This window comes from Emys orbicularis, chromosome 19 (genome assembly GCF_028017835.1).
Source record: "Emys orbicularis isolate rEmyOrb1 chromosome 19, rEmyOrb1.hap1, whole genome shotgun sequence".
Lineage (NCBI taxonomy): Eukaryota > Metazoa > Chordata > Testudines > Emydidae > Emys > Emys orbicularis.
In genome coordinates this window covers 21,485,587-21,512,855 of record NC_088701.1, presented here as the reverse complement: position 1 = coordinate 21,512,855, position 27,269 = coordinate 21,485,587, and the positions used below count along the sequence as shown (strand labels likewise).

General features: G+C 66.0%; 2 protein-coding genes across 2 annotated transcripts in view; both read left to right on the top strand.

Moving 5' to 3' along the window:
• The first annotated feature begins 7,903 nt into the window (after window positions 1-7,903).
• Window positions 7,904-10,624, top strand: DTX3 (deltex E3 ubiquitin ligase 3). Its single transcript, XM_065419707.1, is given in 5 exon segments — window positions 7,904-8,241; window positions 8,243-8,339; window positions 8,378-8,656; window positions 9,608-9,825; window positions 10,549-10,624. Coding segments are annotated over 5 exon segments (1,008 nt in total).
• Window positions 10,625-17,900: 7,276 nt separating this feature from the next.
• Window positions 17,901-27,269, top strand: part of ARHGEF25 (Rho guanine nucleotide exchange factor 25) — a 28,039-nt gene continuing 18,670 nt past the window's right edge. The window contains 3 exon segments of the mRNA XM_065419516.1: window positions 17,901-17,969; window positions 17,971-18,009; window positions 22,616-22,796. Coding sequence (XP_065275588.1) covers window positions 17,901-17,969; window positions 17,971-18,009; window positions 22,616-22,796 — 289 coding nt within the window.

Genomic DNA, 27,269 nt, shown 5'->3' with positions numbered 1-27,269 from the left:
TGTTTTGTAGCTGCACCTACCTTGGCCCTTCCAGCTGCTTCTGCCTATGTGGGGGGGAGATAACCGAGTGGTACCCCCAATGGGGGGAGGGAGCCTCCTCTGCCCCCTCATGGCTTCTGGCACCAGGGTCACCCCCCAGGGGAGCTCCTCCTCACCAGCCACCCCTATCCCCTTACACCCATCACCCCCAGCTCTGGGCTGATCCCCCTCAGCTGCCACTGCGTGCCCTGAGCGCGGGGGGGGGGGGGGGGGTGTCACAGTAGTATTATCTGCCCTCCCGGGTACGCCTGGCTCGGATGAAACCAGCCGCTCGCTTAGAGCCAGCACGACCCGATTTCATGCTTTCAAAATCCTGGCTTGTCCCTCGCTGGTGGGCACATCTCACCCTCGCTGCCCTGGGCCCAGGCAGCTCCTCTCTCTTCTAGCCCCTTTGACGGGCCAGGGTACGGGTGGGACGCACACTGGGTGTTACTGGGCTTGTGAGAGGGGGCAGTGAGGCCTAGCAGGTCTGGGACTCAGGACACCTGGGTTCTGGTCCCGCTTCTCCCCTGACCCACTGTGGGCCCTTGAGCAAGTCACAGCCCGGCTCTGTGCCTCAGTTTCCCTCCCTGCTCTGGCTGTGTAGCCTGCATGCACTGTGGGTCAGGGCCTGGCTCCAGCTCTGCCTCGCCACTGGGCCCCACAACCTTGCGGGGGACCCGTGGATGCTGCCCACACCCAGGTAACAGCGATGACAGCTCTGGGGTGGCGTCGCTTCCCCCCAGCCTTGGCACTGCCCCATTCCGCCGATGGTGCCAGCCCTGCTGCTTGCAAAACCTCCAGCCCCTGCCCTGTGCCCTGGGGGCAGGAGGCACCGTCCAGCGGGGCTATGCCTTCCTGTTTGACTCCCCCTGGTGATGCCCTTGGCCCACCCCCTCCTTGGGTTTCTGGGGGAGCCTGTTCAGTGTGGTGAATCCCCTGCCAGGAAAGGCCCCTCCCAGCCGGGCCCAAAGGGGTCTCTACACCAAGCCCCCCTGGTTCTGCAGTGGGGCTCTGCACTACGGGGCTGGCTCTCCGGGGGGGGGCAGACCCCAAGTGCGGTTGGGCTTTGGGCACCAAGCGGCTGGGGGGGGGGGGGGCTAACGGGCCAGGGGCTGCAGGGCCAGTAGGTACAAAGGGACCCCCCCCCTGCAATCCCAGCTCCAGTGTCACCCCCCCAGCGAGCCCTCTCCCGCCGCCACTCACATCCCCACCCCACCCGCACTCCCAGCTCCAGTGTCTCCCCCCTCCCGCCCCCGCCACTCACATGCCGACCCCCCCCCCACAATCCCAGCTCCAGTGTCTCTCCCCCGCCACTCACAGCCCGACCCCCCCCCCCGTTTCCATAGCGCCGCCGCAGCCCCCATCGCTCGCATCGCGCCCGCCCCGGCGAGCGGCGCCCCCCCCCCCCAAAAGGAGCCGGGAGCGGGTCGCTCGCTCGCCCGCGCCAGGCCGGGGAAGGGCCGGGCCCGCCATGGCTGCGACCACCGCTCCCGCCCCGCGGTGCCTCGGGGCTGCTGCGCGGCCAGGTACGGAGCGGTCGGGATCGGACCCCCCCCCGCCCCGCCGCTGCGAGGCTTTTTCTCGGGCTGGGGGGCTGCAGAGAGGGGTGGGGGGATTGTGGCTGGGGGGCTGCAGAGATGGGGCGTTGGGGGGCAGAGCGGCAGGGTTGGGGGGCTGCAGAGATGGGGTGGAGAGGCGGGCGGGGGGGCGCAGAGATGGGGGCGGCAGGGCTGCGGGGGGGGGGGGGCGGCAGGGCTGCGGGGGGGGGGGGGGGCTGCATGTCCCCGGCCCTGTCTGGCTGCTCCAGGGGGCCCGTGCCAGGGATCGGGGCCCGGATGCACAATAGCAGCGGGCCATTGTGTGGGCGGGGGGGGGGGAGGTTGGCATGAAATAGACCTGGGCCGTGGTGCTGAGGTGGGGGGTGGGGGGTTTGGCTTCCTGCCTTTGGCTGCAGATTGAGGAGGGTCGAGACCATCACCTGTCCCGGCGGTGGGGGAAGGGGCCGCTGCCCCCCCTCGGGAGCGTGAGCCGGGGGGTGAGTCCTTCGGGGGGGCGATGAAGGGGTCTGAGCTGAAGGATGGGAAGGGGGGATGGGGGAGGGGTGAAGGATGGGGGGGTCTGAGCTGAAGGATGGGAAGGGGGGATGGGGGTCTGAGCTGAAGGGGGGATGGGATGAAGGGTGGGGGGATGAAGGGGTCTGAGATGAAAGATGGTGGGGGAGGTGAGAAGCGTGGGTGAGATGGGGGGGTCTGAGCTGAAGGATGGGGAAGGGGTGATGGGGGGTGAATGGTGGGGCCAGATGCGGGTGTCTGAGCTAAAGGGGTGATGGGGAGGGGAGAAGGGGGGATGCGGGGGTCTGAGCTGAAGGGGTGAAGGGGGAGGGGAGAAGGGTGGGGGGATGGGGAGTCTGAGCTGAAGGATGCAGGGGAGGCGGGCGGGGGGCGGTTGAAGGATCCCTGCGCTCAGTTTTTGGCCTGTGTTGGATGCTCAGAACAGCCCATGCCCCCCCTCCCCGTTCTTTGTCCTGTGGCAGAGATGCCCTGGCTGGGCTCAATTCCCCCCCCCCCCCCCCAGGCCTGGCACCCAGATAGGCCTTACCCCCACCATGCCAGGCCTGGTGCCCTGACAGAGCCTGACCTCCGTTCCTGCCCCCCCTCCACTCCCCCATGCCTGGTGCCCTGATGGGGCCTGATCCACCTGCAAAGTAGGATGAAGCCTGTTGCGGGGGGGGGGGGGAGGGGGCACTCGGCTGCAACGCTGACCTAGCAGGATCTCAGCACTGGGGCCCCTGGTAGGAAGTGGAGCCAGCTCCCCCAGAGCCCTGCACCCCTGCCCCTCCCAGCGGGGGTGATGCGTCCTGGGGGCCCGCCTTGAAGGGAGATCGTACATGGGGTGCCGGGGGTCGGGGAGCAGCCCTGACACACCTTTTTGGACAGGGATCCTGGGGGGGGGAGGGGATTGGGGATACTCTGCAGCCCTGGCCCATCCCAGTCCCCTCTAGGGAGGAATCAGTCTCAGGACGAGCCCCCCCATGGGGCAGTATGTCTACATGGCCAGGCCGGCTGTACTCGCTGGTTCCCTCCACGCCCGATCTCCCCCCGGGCCCAGCTGGGGCTGGGAAAGCCAAGGTCTTTGCCAGCAAATCCCCCCACCCATGGGGGAGGGGAGCCCTGTATCTTGCCCGTTTCCCCCACACACACACACACACACACACTGCAAGGGCCACTGAATCTGGGAACTCCCCTGCTCCCAACACATGCAGTTTGCTCTCAGAGGGTCCCATGGGAGCAGCTGTGGGGTCCCTTCCTGCAGCAGCCGCGGGGGCTGGGTTGTTATTGGAAGGTTGCTCAGGCTGGCTTGTTATTGTAGGGTCTCCGGGGGGCTGTGCCCCGTGTTTATTGCAATGCAGCCACAGAGAAGGGGATGGTGAATGCCGGCTGGGCTGTGATTGCCAACGGCAGCTTGGGGGTGCTGCTGTGCAGGGGGGGCCTACAGGGTCACACTCATACTGGGGGGGGCTGCCCAGACGCAATGCCAGGCTCTGCTCGAGGCCCTGGCAGCCCCGGACCAGATGTGACGCCAGCCGCCGGGGGCTCTGGGAGTGAACAGCCCGCGCTGGGACACTGCCTCGCAGGGCAGCGCCCACGACACACGGAGCTCCCGGGTGCTAGAGACTCCAGGGCTCGGTTGAGGCTTACGGACCAGGGGGAGGGGCCTATGCACCATGACTGTTGGGCACCCGGTTGTTTGGATCCAGATGGATCCAGACAGGCTGTTTGTCGGCAGTCCCCGGTGGGACACAGCACCTCCCCCAGATGCTGGTCACTCCCTGCAGGCTGGGAGCAAAACCACCACCCCCTCCATCCTCTGCACCAATTGAGCAGGGCCCAGAGAGCCATACCCCTCTCAGTTCCTTATGCCAGCTGCCTCCCCAAGTGCCCCCTCGCATCCCCCAGGGCTGCCTCTTGCCTGGCAGAGCAGGCTCTTAGAGGTTTGTTAGCACACCGGCCTGCGGAACTCACTGCCACAGGATATTATGGAGAGCGAGAACAGGCATGGAGAAGAGAAACTGGCTGGGTGTTCCTGAGGCCAGTGAGGATGTGACAGGCAGGAGACCCGATGCAACAGGGGCATGAACTGCCCTGCCCATGGCACCGACCGAACCCTGAGCCCCCTGGCAGTAAGGAGAAAAAATCCTTCAGTGCAGGTTATTCATCAGCACTCACTAGGGGATGGGGCGAATCATGGATGTCCCTTTGCCGGTTGGATCCCTGCGCAGGGAGGAGTGTGTGCCCCTTAAATGAAACTGGGGGGGGGGGCGGGGGGGTTCTTAGCGTTCACACCTCTCCCATCCACAGCCTCCGTCCTAGGGCTGGTCAGGAATGTGCAGAGGAAGTGGGGAGCCGGCCGGCCTGCGAGTCTGGAAGTTCTGGCTTTTCCCAGAGCAGTCGGGAAAACTTTCCCAGGCCGGGCTGCTCCCAGGGCCAGGGCCTCTGGCTGCTTCTGACTGAAACTGCCAGGATTCGTGTCCGTTTCAGGGGTGCCCAGCACTGAACAGCAGCTGTGAAACGGTCGATTTCAATCAGTGGGTGCCAGGCCCCGGGAGCGAATCTGGGGGAAGCACCCTGGGGAGTGGGGAGGGGTTTCCGAAAAGGAAAATTGAGTGGCGTTTCCCTCTGAATTGGAACCAAAGCCAATGTTCAAATTTCCCCCAACCCAGAAACCCTGAGGTCCAGCCGGCCCGGCCCCCCACCTGCAGCGAGTCCGGCCCAGGAATTCGGCTCCTTCCCTGCCCTGGCTGTGGGGCTCTGAACATATTGAGGGATCCAACGTAATCTGGGAGCAGCCGTTTTGGTAAGATGGGCCACAAGGTGCCCCCCACAGGCTACGTCTGCGACCCCTTGTGACACCCCCCCCAATGCGCTTTAAACACTGCCTGCCCTTCAGCCCAGCCCGCTGGGGAGGGGGAAGTGGGGCCTGCCCAGCCGGCTGGGAATTGGGGCCTGAGCAGTGGGGAGATCAGTGGGGCAGGTGGGGAGGCAGGGGACGGGCTGACAGACCCAGGTGGCCGCCACGTCCTGTGAGCCGAACCTGCCACGGACAACCCCCCACGCCGCGGGCACGTCCTCTGCACAAAGGGGGCTGTGCTGGGAGGCCACGGTGCCTGGGGGGGGCGGCTGGACGTGGGGTGCAGACCGCAAGCAGGGGCATGGAGCGTGGCAGGTGGTTCGGGGCGGGCAGGGCGGTTGGGGGGTGACACAGACCGGACCTGCTGGGGCTCCGTGAGACCAGCTGCTGGGGGCCCAGCTCCCACCCCTTTGCCCACCTGGCTCCAGGTATTGGCAGAGGCGCTGAGGGGGGGCCGTGAATCATGGGGGTGGGGGGAGCTGGGGCTCACACAAGGATGGGAGGGACCCCCTGAGCGGGGGGGGGGGGAGAGGGCGGGGAGGAGATGGAGGCAGGGGGGATGGGCTCCCCCTGAGCTGGGGTGGGGCGCCCTGAACTTTGGAGGGTAGTGGGGGACGCTGAGCTGGCGGGGGGAGACAGCGGGGGGGGGGGTCGCTGACGCCAGCCGGGCCGATCAGCTGCCGCGACACCGGGGTGGGGGCTGGATAGACGGGGGGGCGGGGCAGCCCCTGCAGCGTCGTAACCCGCAACCCCCCTTGTCTCCCCCCCCCCGGTCTTTGTAGTTCCTGGTTCGCGGCTCCGCTGAACTCCGCGCTCCGGGCGCTTCCTGCCTCCCTCTCCCATGGGCTCCCCAGGTAGGTGCCGCCCGGTACGGAACCCCCCTGCTACGGCCCCGCCCCCTGCTTCCTCCCATAGGGTGCAGCCCCCCCCTCCCCCCAGGTGCAGGAGGCCTCCCCGCCCCCCCACTCCGATAGGTCCATCTCCCCCTTTACCAGCCCCCCCTTCCTCCTACCCCCCCCCGAGGCTCTGGGGTGGGCTGCATCCATTGCAGGGGGGGGGGGATCTCAGTGCGCCCCCCCACACACACATCCAGGTGTGGGGCTGTCCTGCGGGGGGGCTGGTCTCTCCCTGCTGTGGGTCTGCTTATGCTGGCCCCGGTGGGGGTGGGTCTGGGTTACAGCTGCTGGGGGGTGGGGGCATGTCTGGGAGCCCGGACGCCTGGGTTCGTCTATCCCTGAACCGGGCAGGGAATGGGGATCCAGTGGGTTAGAGCAGGGGGCGCTGGGAGCCAGGACTTGGGGTTTGGGCCTATTCTGTGGAGCTCTCCCCGCCCCCCAGTCAACCCCCCAGCTCAGCCCCACTTTGGGGCTCCCCCAGCCCTGCTCTCCTGGTCCCTCCCCCCACATCTGGTCAGGCCCCAGAGGGGCTCCCCCAGACAGGGCCCAATTCAGCCCCCACCCCCCTGAGACACCCCAACCCAGGGACCAACTGGGGCAAAAGCTCCTTGGGGCACCCTCCGCCCCCTCATGCCACCCCAAGGTGAGGGTTGGTCTGAATCCTGCTGAGGTTGCCAGGGGAGGCGGGGAGCCATGACCTTGGGTGACCCCCAGTGTCGGGGGAAGGGAGAGAGGCCTCCTCCCCTGTCCCCACCCCGGTGCCCCCCTTCGATCCAGGCTGGCACCTGCGTGGTGCCGTTGTCTGCCCCATGGGGTATAGGGCCCCAGCCCCCTTGCTGGAGCCATAGCCCCGGGGCACAGGATTCAGTGGGGTAAATAGGGGGGGGGGGTTATTCCTGGCACTTACTGGGGTGGGGGGAGGGATAAGTGTGTGTGTGGGGGGGTGTCTCCCCAAATGTGCCATGGGGCTCGGGAGCCACCTGCTCCTAGTGTCCAGGGCTGAGGCTCAGTTTGTGGGGCTCGATCCCAAGGTCCCCCATCCCTGCAGGGCGCGTTGCACCTCTCTGTGCTCCCCGTATTCTGGGCCTGGCCTGAGGTGTCGATTACAGCAGCCTGAGGGCTGCTCTAACTTCAGCTCTGCTCCCCCTGGGGCACAGAGGCTACCCAAAGTGCAGTGCCCTCTGACCACACCCCTGATCTGCCCCATGTGGGGGGGCAGGGCCTGACCCTTCACCGTCTGAGGCCCTGCAGGGGCAATTCTTGGGGGGTGGATGCACCCCCATTCGTGCTGTTGGAGGGCGAGTTTAACAGGGGGGACGGATCTGTGTCTTAGGGTCCCGCCAGACCCCCCCTCCCTCTCCCATGGACAACCCCACCCCCAGCCTCCTTATCCCTCCCCCAGGACTTCCCATTCATTACTCTGCTGTTTCATAACCCAAGGTGTGTGTGTGTGTGGGGGGGGGGGAACGCAGCCTTGGGCCTTACAAAGCGGGGTTTTTGCAGCAATCATGCCCCCCTGTTTGTTAACCCCCCCATTTGTTAAGCCCCCAAACAAGCATTTCTCCCCCACCCCACACCTGTGTTTTATTTTAATTGCAATGATATTTATTAAATGATTGTCTCGTGACTGTCATGTTTGTGATGGGCGACTTATCAGCCGTGGGGGGAGGTTGTTTCATTTGAACTTGGGGGGGGGGGAGTTGTTCGCCGTGGGGTACAACCCACCTGCCACCACTGAGATGGATGGGAGCTAACTCACCCCAACTCACACAGCGATTGGGGAATAGACCCCAGGAGAGACACTCCCAGGAGCGTGGAACCTGAGGGTAGAGATTTAAAGGCCAGAGGGGACAATGACAGTCGTCCAGGCTGCCCTCCCCTGCAGGACACGGGGGCTGAGGGGATAGCCGGGTCCCTGACGGGATCCGCCCCTCCCGATGCTTCCTGGAGCCGAAGGTTCAAATCCCGGCTGGGGCTGGGGCCGTTGGCTGGCTGTGGAAGGGGGTGGGGCGGTGTCCGTGTCTGTCTGTCTGTCTGTCTGTCTCTAGCCCACCCGGGAGGCGATGCCGGTGGCTTTGATGACTGTTCTTTTCTCTTCAGTGTCATTTGTTTTATCCAGGATGGCGGCATGCGGGGGCGCCACTAAAAATAAGCTCACGGTCTCTAAGCCCGTCTGGGACTTCCTGACCAAAGAGGCCCCCTCCAAGCTGGTCAAGCTGAAGGAGGAGACCAAGCTGAGCATTCTGATCGACGGGGAGACCTCGGAGATCTACGTGCTGCAGCTCTCCACGCCGGCCCCCGGGGCCGGCAACGGCCTCTACCTGGCCCGCAAAGCCCTCAAGGCCCTGCTCAAGGAGACGGAGAAGGAGCTGAAGAAGGCGCAGCGTCAGAGCGAGCTGGTGGGGTGCATGGCCCTGCTGGACAAACCCGGGGGCGAGCTGCGCCCGCACGGGGCCGGCGTGGTCTCCCGGGGTCAGCAGACCACCGGGGCCAGGGCGGGGGGCACAGGAGGAGGTGGGGGGCTGGGGGGGGCGGCGGGCGGCTCGCGGGAGGAGGAGCAGGAGAGCCAGTGCCCCATCTGCCTGGGCGAGATCCAGAACGTAAAGACGCTGGAGAAGTGCCGGCACTCCTTCTGCGAGGACTGCATCACGCGGGCGCTGCAGGTCAAGCGGGCCTGCCCCATGTGCGGGCGCTTCTACGGGCAGCTGGTGGGCAACCAGCCCGAGAACGGGCGCATGCTGGTGTCCAAGGACTCGGGCCTGCTGCTCCCCGGCTACGAGAAATACGGCACCATCATCATCCAGTACGTCTTCCCGCCTGGCGTCCAAGGGGTGAGTTCTCCCCCGCCTCTGGCCCCAGCTCTGCAGCCCTCCCCCGCCTGGCTGCAGAAGGGGGCAGGGGGCTTGTTGGGGCAGTCAGCTGCAAGTGGGGGGGTTCTGGGTCAGCTTGCCTGCCTCCCTAGCTCTGCTGGTGCCCCTCAACCTTGATCCACAGCCCCCTCCTAGCCCAGCCCTGGGCTCCCCACACCCCCAGCCCTGCCGGTGCCCCTCACTCCCGACCTGCAGCCCCCTGCTAGCCCAGCCCTGGGCTCCCCACACCCCAGCCCTGACAGTGCCCCTCACTCCCAACCTGCAGCCCCCTGCTAGCCCAGCCCTGGGCTCCCCACACCCCCAACCCTGCCGGTGCCCCTCAATCCCAACCCCTGCTCTCCCAGTCCCATGTGCAGTGCCCCCCCCAGCTGCCTTGGCCCTTGGATGCCCCCCCTTTCCTGTCACCCCCCCACCCCCCAATCCGCTAATTTTCCCTCCACTCTGGGGTCATCTGGTAAATCTGGGTAGATCTAACTCCTCCCACAACCATCCGATCCCTGCCTTTGCCCCTGGGGGCATGGCAGAGCCATGGGCACAGCCCTGGCGGGGGGCGATGCTGGGTGACACCAGCCCTACCTTGTCCTGGCTCCTCTGGACTGTCGTCGCCCAGTGGCTCAGGGAGGCTGGGCACTGTGGGGGCTGGAAGCAGGTTGGCATTCGGGGGGCAGTGAGAAGGGGTCATTTCTCCCTCCCCAGGCATAATGCCCCCTGAGCCGGGTGCAGAGTCACCAGCCCCCGGGGTTCTGTCACCAAGCCCGCAGCCGGAGCGACCCGGGGGGTTGCCTGATGCCCGCAGCGAGCTCCGGCCCAGGGGCAGTGTCACCCCTGCCTGGCAGCAGCGTCTGTGCCGGGCTTCACAGCATCCCTTGGGTCTGATGGTCTCTCCCCTCCCCCCCCCCGCCCCCATTGCAGGTGGAGCATCCCAACCCTGGTGTGCGGTACCCGGGCACCACGCGGGTGGCCTACCTGCCCGACTGCCCGGAGGGGAACAAGGTGCTGGCGCTATTCCGCAAGGCCTTCGACCAGCGCCTGACCTTCACCATCGGCACCTCCATGACCACGGGCAGAGCCAACGTCATCACGTGGAACGACATCCACCACAAAACCAACTGCACCGGGGGACCCCAGCTGTAGGCAGCCGCCGCCTGCAGGGCTCACGGGCTGGGGGCTGGTGGTGGTGGCGGGGGGTGACCCATCTGTGCTCCTGAGTGGGGCCCGACTGGCCCTGGAAACCCAGAGGGTGGGGGGCTCAGTAGGTGGCACTCTCCCCTGGCTGTCAGTGCTGGCCCCAGTGCTAGGGGGCCCTGTGCTGTGGGGAGTGCGATAGGGGGCGCTCTCCCCTTACTGTCACTGCTGACCCTAAATCCTCAATGTGGTGCTAGGGGGCGCTGTGCTGCAGTGTGGGGGCTCAGCGGGGGGCGCTCTGCCCTGGCTGTCGGCGCCAACCCCAATACCCGGCGCCAGGGGGCTCAGCGGGGGACGCTCTGTCCCTGCTGTCGGCGCCGACCCCAATGCCCGGCGCCAGGGGGCTCAGCGGGGGGTGCTCTGCCCTCGCTGTCGGCGCTGACCCCAGTGCCCGGCACCAGGGGGCGCTGTGCTGCGTGCCAAAACGCTTGTGACCCTGGCAGCTCCCAGGGCCGTTTCTTCAGGAATTGGGACACAAACTACCCCGTGCCCTGGCCGAGCGCCCCCCAGGCCCTGGGGGTGCTGGGGTCCCCCTGTGCATGGCAGTGCACAGCTGAGCTGGCCAAGCCGGGGGCTGCTGCGGCGTGGGGGGCAGATGGTAGGCTGGGGAGCTGTCCAGGTGAGGGTGGGGCTGTGCATGGCTGACGTCTCCCCTGTGTGTCTCCTAGATTCGGGTACCCCGACCCCACGTACCTCGCCAGGGTGCAGGAGGAGCTCCGAGCCAAAGGCCTCACTGAGGATTAACCCTTTCTCTGCTGCGGCTCCTGCTGTGGTGCCAGGGGGCGACCCGGGCGGGCAGCAGGATGGCCCCACAGCGTCTCCTGTCCAGCTGGGCTCGGGGCGGCCAGGCGGCCGTCAAGGCAAGGTGCTTCGCTGGCTCCGCCCTGGATTGCGGCTGAGGGGCCCGCGCTGTCCGTGCCAGAGCCTCTCCCCACTGCCAGTGCTACCTGGAGGGGCGGGGGGGAGGGGAGTGTGTGACGGGGGGGAGTGTATGGAGAGGGTAGCGTGAGATAAATGTGTGTGAGTGAGAGATCGGGGGTTGTGTGGCTGTACCGGGCGGGTGGGGTTGTGGGTTGTGTGTGCAGGGGGTGAGGGTGGGGTGGCTGTACCGGGCGGGTGGTGTCGGGGGTTGTGTGTGCAGGGGGTGAGGGTGATGTGGCTGTACCGGGTGTGTGGGATCGGGGGTTGTGTGTGCAGGGGGTGAGGGTAGTGTGGCTGTAGCGGGCGGGTGGGGTTGGGGGTTGTGTGTGCAGGGGTGAGGGTGGTGTGGGTGTACTGGGCAGGTGGGGTCGGGGGTTGTGTGTGCAGGGGGTAAGGGTGGGGTGGCTGTACCGGGTGGGTGGGGTCGGGGGTTGTGTGTGCAGGGGGTGAGGGTGATGTGGCTGTACCGGGTGTGTGGGATCGGGGGTTGTGTGTGCAGGGGGTGAGGGTGGTGTGGCTGTACCGGGTGGGTGGGATTGGGGGTTGTGTGTGCAGGGGGTGAGGGTGGTGTGGCTGTACCGGGCGGGTGGGATCGGGGGTTGTGTGTGCAGGGGGTGAGGGTGGTGTGGCTGTAGCGGGCGGGTGGGGTTGGGGGTTGTGTGTGCAGGGGTGAGGGTGGTGTGGGTGTACTGGGCAGGTGGGGTCGGGGGTTGTGTGTGCAGGGGGTAAGGGTGGGGTGGCTGTACCGGGTGGGTGGGGTCGGGGGTTGTGTGTGCAGGGGGTGAAGGTGGGGTGGCTGTACCGGGTGGGTGGGGTCGGGGGTTGTGTGTGCAGGGGGTGAGGGTGATGTGGCTGTACCGGGTGGGTGGTGTCAGGGGTTGTGTGTGCAGGAGGTGAGGGTGGGGTGGCTGTACCGGTGTGTGGGAGTGGGGTGGCTGTACCAGGCAGGTGGGGTCGGGGGTTGCGTGTGGAGCGTGTGCACTGTGCGGGTGATATCAGGGTGTGCACTTGCGGTGACTGTACGAGACGTGTGTATGTGTAAGAGGTGGCCTGGCTCGCACACAACACTGGGCCCTGGGCCCAGCCGGCCTCCTCTCCGGTTCCTGCTGGGCCCCAGAGCACCAGAGCCGCTGCCGGCTGTGCACTGATTTCCGGAGCTATGTGACGGCTCGGCCCTGCCAGGACGCCTGTCGCGTCACCCCCCCGGGCGAAGCCTCAGCCCTCTGCGGACACCTGCCTTGGCACCCTCTGCCTGCCTGTGGACAACGGCTCCCGCTGGGACCCGCCTCTCCTGTATATACCCCTCCAATCCCCATCCGGACTCTCCGCCGGGGCCTGGTCCCGAACGCGCCTACGCCAGAGCCCGGCGCCGTCGTCTGGATCTGAACTCTGCCGACCGGCCTCCCCCGGCCATCGCCACCGGCTCCACCTGCCCGGGCACCGCCAGCGGGCAGCGCGGGGCCCTTCTGTTTCTTTTGCCTATTCTCAGCATGTGGCTGCGGGCGCGCAGCGTGTACTGTGTGTGGTAGAGACGATGCGTCGCGTTCTGTGAGCAGACTCCGCTGTCTGTCCTGTGTTAGCCTCCCCCCCCCCCCCCCGCGCCCCGGGGAGGATGGGGCCCGTGTCTCTCCACGGGGGGGGATGGGGAGGGGGAGGTTGCTGGTTAAAGAAAGAGGAGAAACTGAGTTGCTCGGCCCCCGACCTGTCTGTCCTGGATTCTGTAGCTTTGGTTGAATAAAAGTATGCAACACGTCTGCAGCCCCCTTTCCGAGCCCGGTGCCGGGGGCCGCGGGGGGAGGGCTTCTGCTGGAATTCTTGGGGATAAGGTTGACCGAGGCCGCCTGGTGCTGGCTTTCTGGGAGTCGCAGGGCTGCTATTATCGATGTGTATTACAGTAGCGCTTCGCCCCAGTCGTGGCCCCGCACCGTTTGTGCTAGGCGCTGTGCATTATTTATTAGGTGTATTACGGTAGCGCTGGGAGCCCCCGGCATGGCCCCGCACCCACTGTGCTAGGTGCTGTGCATTATTTATTAGGTGTATTACGGTAGCGCTGAGAGCCCCCGGCATGCCCCCGCACCGTTTGTGCTAGGTGCTGTACAAACAGGCAGGCCTGCCCCACAAGCCTCCAATCTCAGTACCAGACCAGAGACCCTAGATGGGCACGGGAAACGCAGCCAGCGCCAGGCTGTGTGATGGGCTCTGGCCTTCAGCAGCCTCAGCTAGCCGCATGGCTGCCCCTCTCTGCTCTGAGGGCCCCTTCTCACTCCCGCGTGCCCTGGGGCAGGATTTCCTCATTGTCCTGGGCCTATCTGGGGCCCTGGGCCCCAACCGCTGCCCCCATGGGGCCCTCTGCACCCTCCCTTCAGGACTCTGCCCCGTGCCGACACCGGCCAGCCGTAGAGAGAATTTGAAAGCCGGGGACTCTCAGAAAGGCCGGACGGGCTGAAATATCCATTCCCATGTTGATCGGTATAGAGGGGCGCAGGCCCTGCCGCCGAGAGCTCACGGGCTGGGAGGGGAAACAGAGGCTGATGCGGGCTGGGGCTGTGCCACTGTGGTGGAGGTGCGTCACCGTAGGTAATCCAGCTCCCCAAGCAGTGGGAGCAAGGCTGGCAAGAACCAGCTCGCCTGTCGAGCTGGGCACGGGAACCCGAGTTCTCTGACTAGGCCTTGAATTTGGTGCCCAAAATGCAGATAAACCTGCTCAGGCTGAACTATTCCCCTGGTGGGCTCTGGCCTGGGTTGGAATTCCACCCCTCCAGCACCTGGGTAAGGCTGGGACGTCCGGCTCGTGGCTCTAAAGGGGCCATGGGGGGGTGACTGTCAAGAAGAAAAAGTGGAGCCACCCCTGGGGTTGCACCACGTTACGCCGGGAGAAAAGGAAGCAGCAGGAGGGGATGCGACTAGGACACAGCCAGGGGTGGAACCCAGGAGTCCTGGCTCTGAGCCACCCCCACGCTCTAACCACTGGACCCCACTCCCCTCCCAGAGCTGGGAACAGAACCCAGGAGTCCTGGCTCCGAGCCCATCCCTTGCTCTAACTACTCCACCCCACTTCCTCACCACAAACAGCATGTCTCCGATGGCCGTGGGCTGGGCACCTCCCCGCACCTTTGGTCAGGGGTTGGAACCCCCACCCCCCAGGATGGAGCATCCGTTTCCTCCCCACAGTGCCCGCAATGAATGCCCCCCCCATCCCAGCTGCGGGCTGGACGCTGGAGCCAGCCGGCCGGGGAGGAGGGGGGCCCCCATCGGTCTCCAATGACGGGGAAATGGCCAAGTATGGGAAGGTGGTGAAGGAGCCCCTGGGATGGGAAGGGGCTAAATATAGGCTGCTCCTGCTGCAGCCCTGGGGGGCTCGGAGCGTTTCCTCCCTGCCTTGCCTCAAGGACAGGCTCTGCTCCGGCACTGGCCAGGCCCCTGGGAACTTCTTCAGCTGCTCCTAGTGGTTAGAGCAGGGGGTCTGGGAGCTGGGATATCTGGGTTCTATCCTCAGCTCTGGCCCTGAGCTGCTGCTGCTGCCTTTGGGCATGTCACCCCCCAGCTCTGTGCCTCAGTGTCCCCACTGGGCTAACGGTATGTTCCTCACGATGGTGCTGGGGCTTCGCGGGGGGCGGGATCCAATGCGGGGTCCCCTGCCCCAAGCCTCTTGGAGTCGGTGGCACCGGTGTGAGCCCAGGAGGACGAAGATCACTGGTGTAACAGACAACCCCAGTGGGCGGGCCAAGCTAGACCGGGCCAGCTGACCCCTCTCTTGCCAGGCACAGCTGGGCCCCTCTGCCCACAGACCGGTGCCTGAGGGCACCTCAGCCCCACGGCACAGGCCCAGGTGCTCAGTTCCAACCCCTGCTCTTGGCCAGCTGGCCCCAGCCAGATAGGGACTGGGGGGCAGATTCCCCACTGCCCAGCTGGGCTCATCCCACCCCTGGGGTGTCTGGGTGCTGATCTATGCCCCATGCCCTGACACGGGCAGGGGGAGGGCACTGGCTGCTACCCCTCTCCCCCGAATCCCTCTGTAAGCTCTGGGACCTCGGCCCCCCAATTCCAGCCCCAGGGAGTGGAGATGAGTGGAGCCGGGAGCCCCATTCACCTCACTCCCAGGCCCAGGGAGGGGGCAGGGCGACCCTTGCTGCCTGCCCAGCCCAGGAAGCTCCATGGCGGGGCGCGGGCAGGGGGCCGTGGGTTGGGGGTTCAGCTCTGGCCCATTGTGGCCTGGGGGCTCTAGAGCTGGGGATGGCCATGCACGTCGCCCGGCACTGCGGCTCCTGCTCGCTGCGGGCCCCTGGCCTCGACGCTTGTGCCCCCCACTCACGCCCCGCTGCCCATTCGTCCCTCGCCGCGCCCTCCGGCCTGGTCCGGGCCCTGTCTGCCAAGGCCAGGCCCTGGGGACGTGGAGTCCCTTCCTCACGCGCGTGCCCGGCCTGTCCCCTGGCCCCCAGGTGCCTCTCCAGCCGGCCCGTTCGTCTCAGCCCCGGCCAGGGCAGAAGGTGCAGGGTCTGGGCCAGCGCCGGCCCCGGAGCTTCACGCGTCAGCGTCCCCTGCCCCAAACCAGACACCAGGAGGCAAAAATCTCTGGAAAGAGATCAAAGGGCTGCTGGGAAACCGGAGGTCAGGGGGTCTGTCAGTCAGTCCATCCACCCCTACACACCCCTGTGTCTGTCCGTTCGTCCATCCACCCTCACACACACACCCATTCATCCATCCACACACACCCCTGTGTCTGTCCGTTCATCCATCCACCCTCTCACACCCCTGTGTCCATCCATCCATCTACCCACACACACACACCCCCATTCATCCATCCCCACACCCCTGTGTCCATCCACCCATCCACCCCCATACTCCTCCAACCATCCTTCCCCCCACATACCCCAATTCATCCATCCATTCCCACACACCCCTCTGTCTGTCCATCCATCCCCACATCCACCCCAAAACCCCCCCAACCATCCATCCACCCGCCCCCAATTCATCCATCCATCCACACACAACCCTGTGTCCGTCCATCCACCCCCACACACCCCTCTCTCTATCCATCCACCCCCCCCACAGTCCTCTGTCCATCCATCCATCCCCACACACCCCTCTCTCTGTCCATCCATCCAGCCCCACACACCCCCATGTCCATCCGTCTATAGATCCACCTCACTCCCCTCCAACCATCCATCCCCCACACACCCCAATTCATCCATCCATCCCCACACAACCGTGTCCGTCCATCCATCCCCACACAGTCCTGTGTCCGTCCATTCATCCATCCCCACACACCCGTGTCCGTCCATCCATAGATCCACCTCACACCCCTCCAACCATCCATCCCCACACACACACCAATTCATCCATCCATCCACACACAACCCTGTGTCCGTCCATCCATCCCCACACACCTGTGTCCGTCCATCCATCCACCCCCACGCCCCTCTAACCATCCATCCCCCACCCCCCCCAATTCATCTATCCATCCTCACACACCCGTGTCCATCCATCCATCCCCACACAGTCCTCTGTCTATTCATCCATCCACACACACCTGTGTCCGTCCATCCAGCCACCCACCCCCACACACCCCAATTCATCCATCCATCCCCACACACCTCTCTGTCCATCCATCCACCCACCCACACCTCTCCATCTGTCCACCCACACACCCCTCCATCCATCCCCCCCACCCCAATTAATCCATCCACCCCCACACACCCCTCCATCCATCCACCCACCCACCCACCCACGCCTCCGTCCGTCCAACCATCCATCCCCACCACTCCCCTCTGTCCGTCTGTCCATCCATCCACACACACGTCTTTCCATCCATCCATCCACACCCACCCCTCCCTCCATCCATCCCCTCACAACCCGCTGCCCATCCAGCCATCCCCACCCCCACCCACCTGCCCACACACCCCTCTATCCATCTCTCCTCCCCCACACCGCATCTCTCCTTATCCAGACCCCTCTATCCCCCCCAGACTCGCTAGCCATCCCTCCCTCCCTCCCACCCCATATGGACGTACCCAGCTGGCACCAACTGTGCGCCTCTGCCCATCTTCCAGCCATTTATACCCCCTCATAGTGGTTCTAATTCCCCTTTGTACTTGCTGGGGCCACCCGGGCATCAAGGGGGGGGTGTCTAAATGCCCCCGTGGCCTCTCGCCCCGGCCCAGCCTGCCCTGACTTCGCACCACCCGGCTCCCTTGCCCTGCCCCATTGCTTGGCAGGAGCTGGCCTGGGGCAAACAAGGTTCAGGGGGTTGATTTTAGCGACTGGGCCGCAGGGCAAGGCCAGCTGCCCCCAGCTGGGAGGGGAGGGTGATGGTGGGATTAATCCTTTCTTCAGTGGGGCAGGCGGGCTGGGGTGGGGGTGGGGGAGAGAAGGGCACTGCCGGGGCGGGGACAGGGGTGAGGTTGGCAGGGCTCCGCGGCAGACAAGCTGGCGCTATAAATACCTCAATGGTGGTTATAAAAAGCTTTCTGCGTGCGGGTCGCTGACCGTGAGCTGGATGCCGATTGGCCAAGAGGGTCCGGGGCAGTCTCGCGCCCGGCGGGCACGGTGCCACGGCCTGGAACCCTGGCTGGGCTCATCAGCTGAGCAGGGCCAGGCCCGGTTACCCCTTGGCTGGGAGGCTGCAAAGAGCACACGGGGCACTGCAAAACTGGGGCGGGGGCTCTCCTTGGAGCCAGGGCTGGCCTCGGCACTGGGGGTGCTGTGCAGAGGGGTCTCACCTCTGTCCCATTCTGACCCCCGCTGCACCCAGCATGGTGGAAAATCAACCCCCGCCTCCTTCCTGACGGTCCCAGGAGCTGGGCCGAAGCCTCCTGGCTAAATCCCAGCTCAGGCTGCTCGCGTGGCCTGGACACTGCAGGTTTCCTGCCCTAGCCTGTTACTGTGGGGCTGTTCCGCCCCAGAGGCAGCTGCATTTTCAGCACTTGCCTTCCCCTCTGGGTGTGGCTGAGCCAGGGGAGGGCGCTGTCCCGGGGCTGAGACAGCCGGGCTCCTGCACACCTAGCTTGGCAGGAGGGTGTGAGCATGGGCAGGGTCAGCCCCCCACCTCCCCCGGCACAGAGCCGCCTATTAGGGCGAGCTGGAGCACAGTAAATTATTCATGTTGAGCTGCAGTTCCCGGCTGGAAAGCTGCAGGCTCAGGCCTTGTGCGGCCCAGGAAGGAGCCGGCCAGGGGGCTTTGCTGCTGTCAGCCAGGAGACGCAGCCCAGGTGGGTCTGACTGCCTGGGTCCCTCTCCAGGGTCTAGGGCTCTCGGCGTGGGACGGGGGACAGGGGCCGCTGTGGCTAACATCCCCATGGAGGGAGCAGCTTGTCAGCTCTAGCAGGGGGAGGAATCCAGCCCAAGCAGCCCTACAATAACATACCAGCATGCTCAGCCCCAGGAGACCCTACAATAACATACCAGCATGCTCAGCCCCAGGAGACCCTACCGTAACATACCAGCATGCTCAGCCCCAGGAGACCCTACCATAACATACCAGCAGGCAGCGAGGGGGAGGCGAGTTCCCATGTGCTGAGCGTTTCCTACAGGAGCTGGGTGCTCAGGGCTCCCTCCAGGCTCATTCGGAGGAGGGAGAATTTGGAACCGGGGGCGGGGGGCGTGAGGGGTACAGCAGCAAACTGCCATCAGTGGGGGGGGGGGGTGGATCTGTGCAGGGGAGGGGGAAGCAGCAAGGGGCTCGAGGCTGGGGGGGGAAAGGGGGGAAAGGCAGCTGGCATGAATGAGAGGGACAGAGGACTCCAAAGTGGGTGGGCGGGAGCCTGTGTGTGGAGCCTGCATGGGGGGGGGGAGAGTTGAGGGTATGACGGGGCCCGTGGGGGACACGACACGGAGCATAGTCCTGCATGCCAGGTGGGGGATGAGGATGGGGGGCAGGCTCCTGCGTGGCGGGGGCTGGGAGGGGCATGGCAGGGCAGAGGGATTGGGGGAAGGTTCTGTGGGCGGGGGCATGGGGGAGGGGCAGGGCAGAGGGATGGGGGGAAGTCCTGCGTGGCGTGGGCGGGGAGGATGGGGGAAGGTCCTGCGTGGCGGGGGGTGGGGGAGGGGCTCTGGCTGCGGCTCCTCCGAGCTCGGGCTCCAAAAATGTGTTTTGACTTTGGAAAGTGGGAGAGAAATGGCAGGAAACGAACGTCCCAGGGGAGTCCCCGACCGTAATTACTGGGCTATAGGGGGCACCGGGATGGCCCTGCCTCTGGGGGAACCCCCGACCGTAATTACTGGGCTATAGGGGGCAGGAGGATGGCCCTGACTGGGGGAGCCCCCGACCGTAATTACTGGGCTATAGGGGGCAGGAGGATGGCCCTGACTGGGGGAGCCCCTGACTGTAATTACTGGGCTATAGGGGGCAGGAGGATGGCCCTGACTGGGGGAGCCCCTGACTGTAATTACTGGGCTATAGGGGGCAGCGGGATTCCCCTTACTCTGGGGGAGTCCCCGACCGTAATCACAGGGCTATGGGGGAACAGGGAGCCAACTGGGGCTCTCTGCCCTGCAGCGCTGCCAGGACATTTCTCTCTAGGGCACTGTCAATGGCCTGAGCCTCTCCATACCCTGCCCCCTCACCCTCCACTCCACCACCCCGCGGGCTCCTCCCCTTGGCCTGGAACCAGCTCCCTATTTCCCAGGGGCCTCCCCTGCCCCATCCCCAGCGGAGCCCAGGACACCCGCGGGGCTGAGTCTGCAGCTCCCCTGGGGGCACTGAAAGAGAGACCCTCCAGACACCCCCCTCTGGCCTGGGGCTGGGCCGAGCTGGCCTCACGTGGGACTAGTCTGAGCCGGATTGGACCATCCTGCGCTACCCTTTGCCCTCCCAGCCGGAGCAGCGATGCCGCTGAGCAGTTCTTCATTTGTGCCAAGGCATCGCTGGTCCTGGTGGTTTGTAGCCCCCGGCACCGCTGGTCCCGGCGGTTTCTAGCCCCCGGCACCGCTGGGCCCGGCGGTTTGTAGCCCCCGGCACTGCTGGGCCTGGCGGTTTGTAGCCCCCGGCACCGCTGGTCCCGGTGGTTTCTAGCCCCCGGCACCGCTGGGCCCGGCAGTTTGTAGCCCCCGACACCGCTGGGCCCGGCGGTTTCTAGCCCCCGGCACCGCTGGGCCCAGTGACTTCTAGACCCTGGTTTCTAGACCACCGGCCCCTCTTTTATTCCAAAGGCAGCCCTGCCGCTGAGCTCCCCTTGACTCTGAGTGCTGCCCTGGGGGTCTCAGCCCCCCCGGCTCCTCCCCTGTGCTCTCCCAAGGCCAGGGAGGAGGCGGGAGATAAGGGGTGGTGGCGGGGCGGGGGAGGGTAGCAGCTTGTAGCAGAGAAGTTATGGTAGCTGCGGTGGAGCGGGGGGCCGGGGCGGGGGCCTCGGCTCAGAGCCACGCAGGATCCGTCGCTGTTTAGCAATCCCGGCCACGCTCGGCTGCCACATGGGCAGGGTGCCCGCGGCTCCGCCCGGCGCCCATGCTGCCCCCAGACGCCTCCAGCCTCGCGCTGGAGCAGGGAGCCGTCAGGGGCAGCGAGGTGTGAGTGGGGCCCCCGGCCCCAGGCCATGAAGGGCCCCCAGCAGGCAGCGGGGCGCACGGACCAGATGCTGGGGGCCATGGCCGATATCCTGACCTCCATGGCCCTCCCCAGCCAGCAGTGGGTAAGGGCCTGGGATGGGGGCGGGGGCGGCTCCTGGGGGTGTCAGAGCCACATGACATCTCTGGGTAGCATGTGGGGCTGGTGCAGGGGATTCAGGACCATCTGGGTCCCCTGTTTGCGTTGGGCCAGCTGGACGGGGAGGTGCCCAGGGGCAGTCGGGGGCTCTGTGCTGGGGTGATAGGGGGTTGGTCTAGGGGCAATTGGGGGGGTCTCTGATGAGGGAGTTAGAGGGTCTGTATGGGGGCCATTGGGAGGTCTCTGCAAGGGAGCTTGGGGGGTCTGTGCAGGGGCAGTCGGGCGGCTGTGCAGGGTGGCTGGGGGGGCCATGTGGGGGTAATCGGGGGGGTCTCTGCAGGGGCAGTCGGGTGGCTGTGCAGGGTGGCTGGGGGGGCCATGTGGGGGTAATTGGGGGGTCTCTGCAGGGGCAGTCGGGGGGCCTGTTTGGGGTGGTTGTGCAGGGTGGCTGGGAGGCTGTGAAGAAGGAATTACACAGGCCGTGTGGAGCTGGCTGTGGGGTCTGCGCAGGGGTCACTAAGGGGGCTGTGCCCCCAGTGCTGGCACATGGGGCTGCGGGCTTTTGGGGCCTTGATGCCGCCCCTCTCCGGCTCACAGGGTGTTTCCCGGCTGTTGGGCAGAGGGATCCCGCCAGACTCCCCCTCCCCTTCCCTGGGTGGGTGCCGGGAGGCTCCATTCCTGGGGGGCGGGGGGTGAGATTGGTTAGAGCAGAGTTTCAAGGGAGAGGCTGCACCCCCCACCCCAGCAAACAGGCTTCCTGGTGTGGGGCAGATACAGTCCCAGGGATGGGGGGTATAAATACCCCACCCTGCAGAGCCTTCCCGCTGAGGCACTGCAGGCAGCCTGGTTTGTTAGTGTGGGGTCTCTCGACTGCACGCTTATTTGTTATTGTAGGGTCTCTTGGGGCACTGAGGCTGTGCATGTGGGTTAGTTATTGTAGGGTGTCTTGGGGGGACTGGGGGTGCATGCTGGTTTGTTATTGTAGGGTCTCTTGGGGAAATTGGGGGGGTGCATGCTGGTTTGTTATTGTAGGGTCTCTCGGAGCACTGGGGCTGTGCATGCTGGTTTGTTATTGTAGGGTCTCTCGGAGCACTGGGGCTGTGCATGCTGGTTTGTTATTGTAGGGTTGCTCATGCAACATGGCAGGCGCTCCCGTGGCTGCTGTATTAGCAGCGTTTTAAAACGTAACTCAAGAGGAGGAATCTCAAGCCAGGGACACCCCCACCTCTCCGCATGTCGCTGACCCCCAGCCTGTCCCTCCCCGAGCATTCGGGGCTGGGGCTGAGGCTCAGGGGGACACGTCTGAATTAGGGAGGAGCAGCGGCCAAAGGCGGGGGGCTGCAGTGCAGGGAGTCTCGTCAGACAGGAGGGCTCTGCTCCGGGGGAGCTCACGGCCCCATCCCCGCCCCGTCCCCAGATCAGCTGGCAACCCCTCCCCCCATCAGAGCAGCTCACAGCCCCCTGCCCTTCTCAGGGGGGAGGGGTTGGGGTTCTGGACCATGCTTCCCAACACATTTTTCTTTTTAAAATATCAGGAGACAAAGGGACAACCCTACAATAACAAACCAGAGCGACCATACAATAACAAACCGGAGCATGACACCCAGCGCCTAGAGACCCTATAATAACAAACCAGAGTGACCCTACAATAACAAACCAGAGCATGACACCCAGTGCTATAGAAACCCTACAATAACAAACCAGAGTGACCCTACAATAACGAACCAGAGCATGACACCCAGCGCTTAGAGACCCTACAATAACAAGCCTTTGTGTGGGTGGCAGTCTGGCAGGAAACAAGCTCCTCTTTCCGCGTCCGGGGGATCCAAACGGGGACCCCTCCCTGGGCTGGCCCCAGCCTGGGGAGTCTCTGAGCAGGAAGCGGTGGCGGAGGGTGAGGAGTGATCAGTGACAGCGGCTGACATCCCCCCCCCACGAGGGTGCAGGGGGAGCTGGGTAGGGCCATGGCCGGTGCCAATGCCTTGGCTGCTCCAGCAATGCCAGGAAACAAGTCAGCAAAGCCAGTGCCCAGGCTCTGCCTCCAGCTGGAGCAGGCGGGCGTGAGGGGCACCGGCAGGACTGGGGGGGGACCCAGCATTGTTCTCCGGCAGGGCTCCCTGCGCCTCTGCCTGCCCCTCCCCACCCCCTCCAACCTGTCTGTCCTTCCTTTGTTCCAGCTGCCGGATCTGTGCTCGGAGGGGCCGGGGGACGAGATGCGGCCGGAGCACGGCCGCTCCGAGGCCCCTGCAGGGAACGGGGAGCCGCATGACGGGGACCCCCCGAGCGGGCCAGCCGCACCGGGCCCCCCGGAGCCCCCCGGCGTGGACCAGGCCCCAGACACCTGCCCCTCAGAAGAAGGTGAGGCCAGCTCCGGTCCCCCCGCGCCTGTCTGCCCCCCAGGGCTCTGGGGCCTTGGCCGGAGGCTTGTACCTGGTGCTCAGAACCCCCCAGCTGCGTCCCCCAGGCCGTGGCAGCCAGGAGCACGAATTAGCGCCCCCTGAACCAGTCCCTGGGCTCCGGGCTGGCATGGGGAGGGATCGGGGCCGGGCTTTGGGGCTAGTGAGGGAGGGATTGGTCTGGGGGGGCCCAGAGAGCAGCTGAGACATGGGGGGGGGGCAAGAGCGGGGACTAGTGCCACCCCCGGTTCTTCTCCAGACAAATCAGCCCCCGCCAGCCAGACGTCCTGGAGTCAGCGGCCCCCCTCAAGGCCTTTTTGGGGGGAGTTTACTGGGGGCTCTGTCCTGACACACGTCTGGAGAAATGCTGAGTCTGTCCCCGGACCCTGGCCTGACCCACACATGAGGGGCACTCAGGCCCCTTGGTCCGTGCAGCCCCAGCCGGCCAGTAAGGGGGTCAGCTGGTGCCAGTGGTTTTCATGCTGTGGCTGCCCCTCCTCCACAGGTTGAGCTGAGCCCCCCCCCCCCAATTCTTTCACCCGGGGTCACTGAATTTGTCAATCCTGCCCCAGGGCCAGATGGGAGCCAGTGCCCCCTAGCGGGGAAAGGCCCCTTGCTCCATTCCCTGTGCCAGCCAGTCTCATTCAGCTGGTACATCCCAGCCCAGTGTGGGGCTGGCCCCACGGCTGCCTCATAGCCCCAGATGCCCTGGGAACGGCCACGCAGCCCCTGCCAGGGTGCTGAGCTGTAAGGTGGGTGGTGCCCTCGGGCTGGTTGGCACAGACACCCGGGGGCATGGGTACGTGGCTCGCGTGGGGCTGGGGGGCCGCTGGGGTGTCTGAGAGACGACCCCTGTGGTTTGTCTTGAAGGTTCTGTGGGGTGGGGCCTGCGCCGGAGGGTGAGGCGCACCCAGGGTCGTGCCCCACTTCCCTGCCCCCCTCCTCCCTCCGTGTCCCTCACCCCCAGCGGTGGCCCCTGAAATGGCAGAGCCGGTGCCAGGCTCTGGGCGGTGACTCAGGCGCTGGCTCCGGCCCCAGGCTGGGGGGCGACGGGCAGCAGATGGCACTGCGGTGCAGGCAGATGGATGGCTCCCCCGCAGTGCACCTGGGGGGGCCAGTGATTAATATTGGGGGGGGGGGCGATCCAGACAACACAGGCCTCTTGCTCTGTTTTTCCCCCAAGAGGGGGGTCCGTTTGCACCTTTCAGCCCCCCTGCCTTGGGGCTCAGTCCCCCTTGCTCTGGGGCAAAGGAGTCACTCCCTCCCCCATCACCCCTGGGGTGGGGGGTGGGGATTTGGCCATAAGCCGCGAGCTCCCCCCCCCATTCTCGGCTGTGGCCTCCTCACTGGAAGAGGGGGGCAGGCAGCTGGGGCCGCCCCCACGCCCTGCCAGGCCTTGGCGAGGGCACAAGCTAGGGCCCAGGGCAGGCGCTCCCTGCTGCAGGCCTGCGCCTCTGCAGTCTGGCTGCAGCCTGGGCTGGGAAGAGCCCGAAGCCCAAGGGAGCGAGGGATGGAGGCAGGGAGAGGGGGAGGGATGGAGGGATGGAGGCGGGGAGGGATGGAGGGATGGAGAGGGGGGAGGGAAAGCCCAGGCTCCTCCTCGCTGGCAGCTCAGTTCAGTCCCAGCCCCAGCCCTGTTATTCCAGCGCTGAGCGTGCAGCGGGCAGGAGCCCTGGGCCCCCCGGCTCCGTGCCCCGATTCCCGCCGCCCGCTGCCCCCCCCCGCTGCCCGGTCTATGGCTGGCACCTCTCGGGCAGCGGGCGCCGGTGCCCAGCGCGGCCGGGCAGCACCATGAAAGGGGGGCACCAGCAGGGCTGCTCCTGCCAACACTTGTTCCGCAAAGTCCTCGCCAAGTGCAGCTGCTGTGACGCCCGGGCGCGAGGTCAGTGACTCCCCTCCCCCAACGCCCCCCGCACCGGGGCGCTGTCCCCTGCGGGCACCTCTCCGGGGTATGGCACAGCGGGCAGCAACTGCCCACGGTGCAGCCAGCTCAGCCTGCAGATGCCCCATGGCCTCGCCCCGTTGGCGCAGCTGCGCTGGGCAGCGGGCGCACGGGGGGGGGGGGGCAGGCGAAGTTTGGACCAAGAGGGACGGGCAGATTTAGAGCTGGGGGGTCCTGGGGGCGTGGGGGGAAGGAGGACCGGTGCGTCGCTCAGAATTAGGGGCTGGGTCCCGGGGTGGATTGGAGTTTCCATGGTGGGAGCGTGTGGGTGGCCCAGGGTGTATCTGGGGGGGGAGACCCCACAGTCTGGGGGAGGGGGGCGCATGCTGTGCCCGGACTCCAACATCTGTCCTGGCCATTCACAGTCTGCCTGGAGGGGGTGGTGCCCCGCTCACCCGCGGCTCCACACTCGGCGCCGGGGCCCTGCCCTGTCCCCCAGCCTGAGGCCTTGCTGACCTGGTGGGGAGCGAACCCCCACTCTGGCCCTGGTGGCCATTGCTCATTTCCCACTGCCTGCACTGGGGCTGCTGGGGGGTGGGGGGGCATTGGTCCCCCCAGGGTGGGGGCAGGGAGGGGACCCTCAGTCTGTGCACCCCAGGTTCTTACCCCTTTGCCCCCTGCCCTCTGGGGCCCAGCGCCCCCTCGCCCTGCACCACAGCAGGAATTTGGCTCCTGCACCAGGACCAGGGATCTGCCCAGGGCTCGGGGTGGGGCCCTGTGTCCCCCTGAGCCCCACCTCGGCCTGGAGCCCAGACTGCCCTGCAGTTCCAAGAAGGGCCAGTAGGGGGTGCCCTGTCCCAGCCGCTGAGTTGCACTGCGCTACCCATGCTGGGCCGAGGCTGGGGGTGAGGGTCCTGCAGCATCCCCACGCCCCCCCTCTTCTCCGGGGGGTGCTCTGTACTCGGGGACAGCTCCTCTTCCCTGGGTTGAAGGGCATCAGCAGAGCTGGGGGCGGGGGAAGCCCAGGGCTGGTCAAGCTGGCGGCTGTGGGTCAGGATTGAGGGGCACTGGCAGAGCTGGGGGGGGTGTCCGGGGTGGCCCCGTGACCGGGGGGGGACATCTCCAGTGGCCCCATGGCTGGGGCATGAGGGTCCTTTTCTGTTCCATGATCCAACCTCTGGCACTTTCCTTCCGGGCCCCAGAGACGTGTCTGATGGGGGAGACCGTGGGACCCCCCAGCCCCCCCACTGCAGGTTTGGGAGCGCGGGGCAGATTAATAAAACTCCTGGGTCCCATTCCTGGCTCTGGGTCAAAAGGTGTGTGTGGGGGGGTGGGAATGGGAGGCCAGGACTCCTGGGTTCTATCCCCAGCTCTGGGGGGGAATGGGGGATAGTGGGTTAGAGCAGTGGGGGCTGGGAGCCCAGGACTCCTGGGTTCTATCCCCAGCTCTGGGGGTGTGTGGGGGCTAGTGGGTTGGGGCTGGGAGCCCAGGACTCCTGGGTTCTATCCCTAGCTCTGGGGGGGAGTGGGGGCTAGCGGGTTAGAGCAGTGGGGGCTGGGAGCCCAGGACTCTTGAGTTCTATCCCCAGCTCTGCGGGGGGAATGGGGCCTGACCACTCACCTGGGGGCACAGTGGTGGTGTTCATGGCCCCCAGCCCAGGGGATCCTCTCGACAGCGCCCCCGGCTGGCCAGACCAGCTGCCCCCAGTGCCAGGACCTCTGCCCCTTCCCTGCAGGCCTGGGTCACTGGCGGTGGCGGGGGGATGTCCCAGTGCTAGGAATCACGGGGAGGGTTTCGGTGCCAGGGGGTGTCCTGGGTCGATGTTGGGGGCAGGACAGGCTGTAGGGGTGCTGGGGACCCAGTGTGGGGGGTGGGGGCACCAGCCAAGCTGCCAGGAGAGAGCCGGTCACCAGCCTCCACACTGCCCGCCCAGCCGGTGCCCGGCAGGGGACATCCACGTCCCCTCGCCCCCAATACCCACCGACCTCAACCCCCACCTGGCGCCCTCTCCCTCCGCAGGTGGGCGACTGGCTGCGCCAAGCGGGGCTTTCACCTGCTTAATGGCAGAGAATTAGATGAGAGCAGAGAGGGGGCAGCTCTCAGCCCAGGACTCCTGGGTTCTATTCTTGACTCTGGGAGGGCAGTGGGGTCTAGTGGGCTAGAGTGGGGGTGGGGCTGGGAGCCAGGACTCCTGGGTTCTATCCCCAGCTCTGGAAGGGGAGTGGGGCTCTGCTCAGTGTATGGCTACCCTAACCCTTGCCTGGGGCCCACACTCTGTCTTGTCCCCACCCCCCAGATGCACCCAGCGCAGCAGACCCCTCCCCCGTTCAGGCTTGAGGGTCCCCTCAGAAACCGGGCATGGAAATTCTCTTTTGTTACTAAGAATTCTCTCCCCCGCCCCCAGTCACAGCTGGTGTGTTATTGTAGGGTCTTCTTGGAGTTACGTGATTGTACCCAGACTGGAGTGTTATTGTAGGGTCTTCCTGGAGTTGCGTGGCTGTACCCAGACTGGTTTGTTATTGTAGGGTCTCCCAGGAGCTCTGGACTGGGCA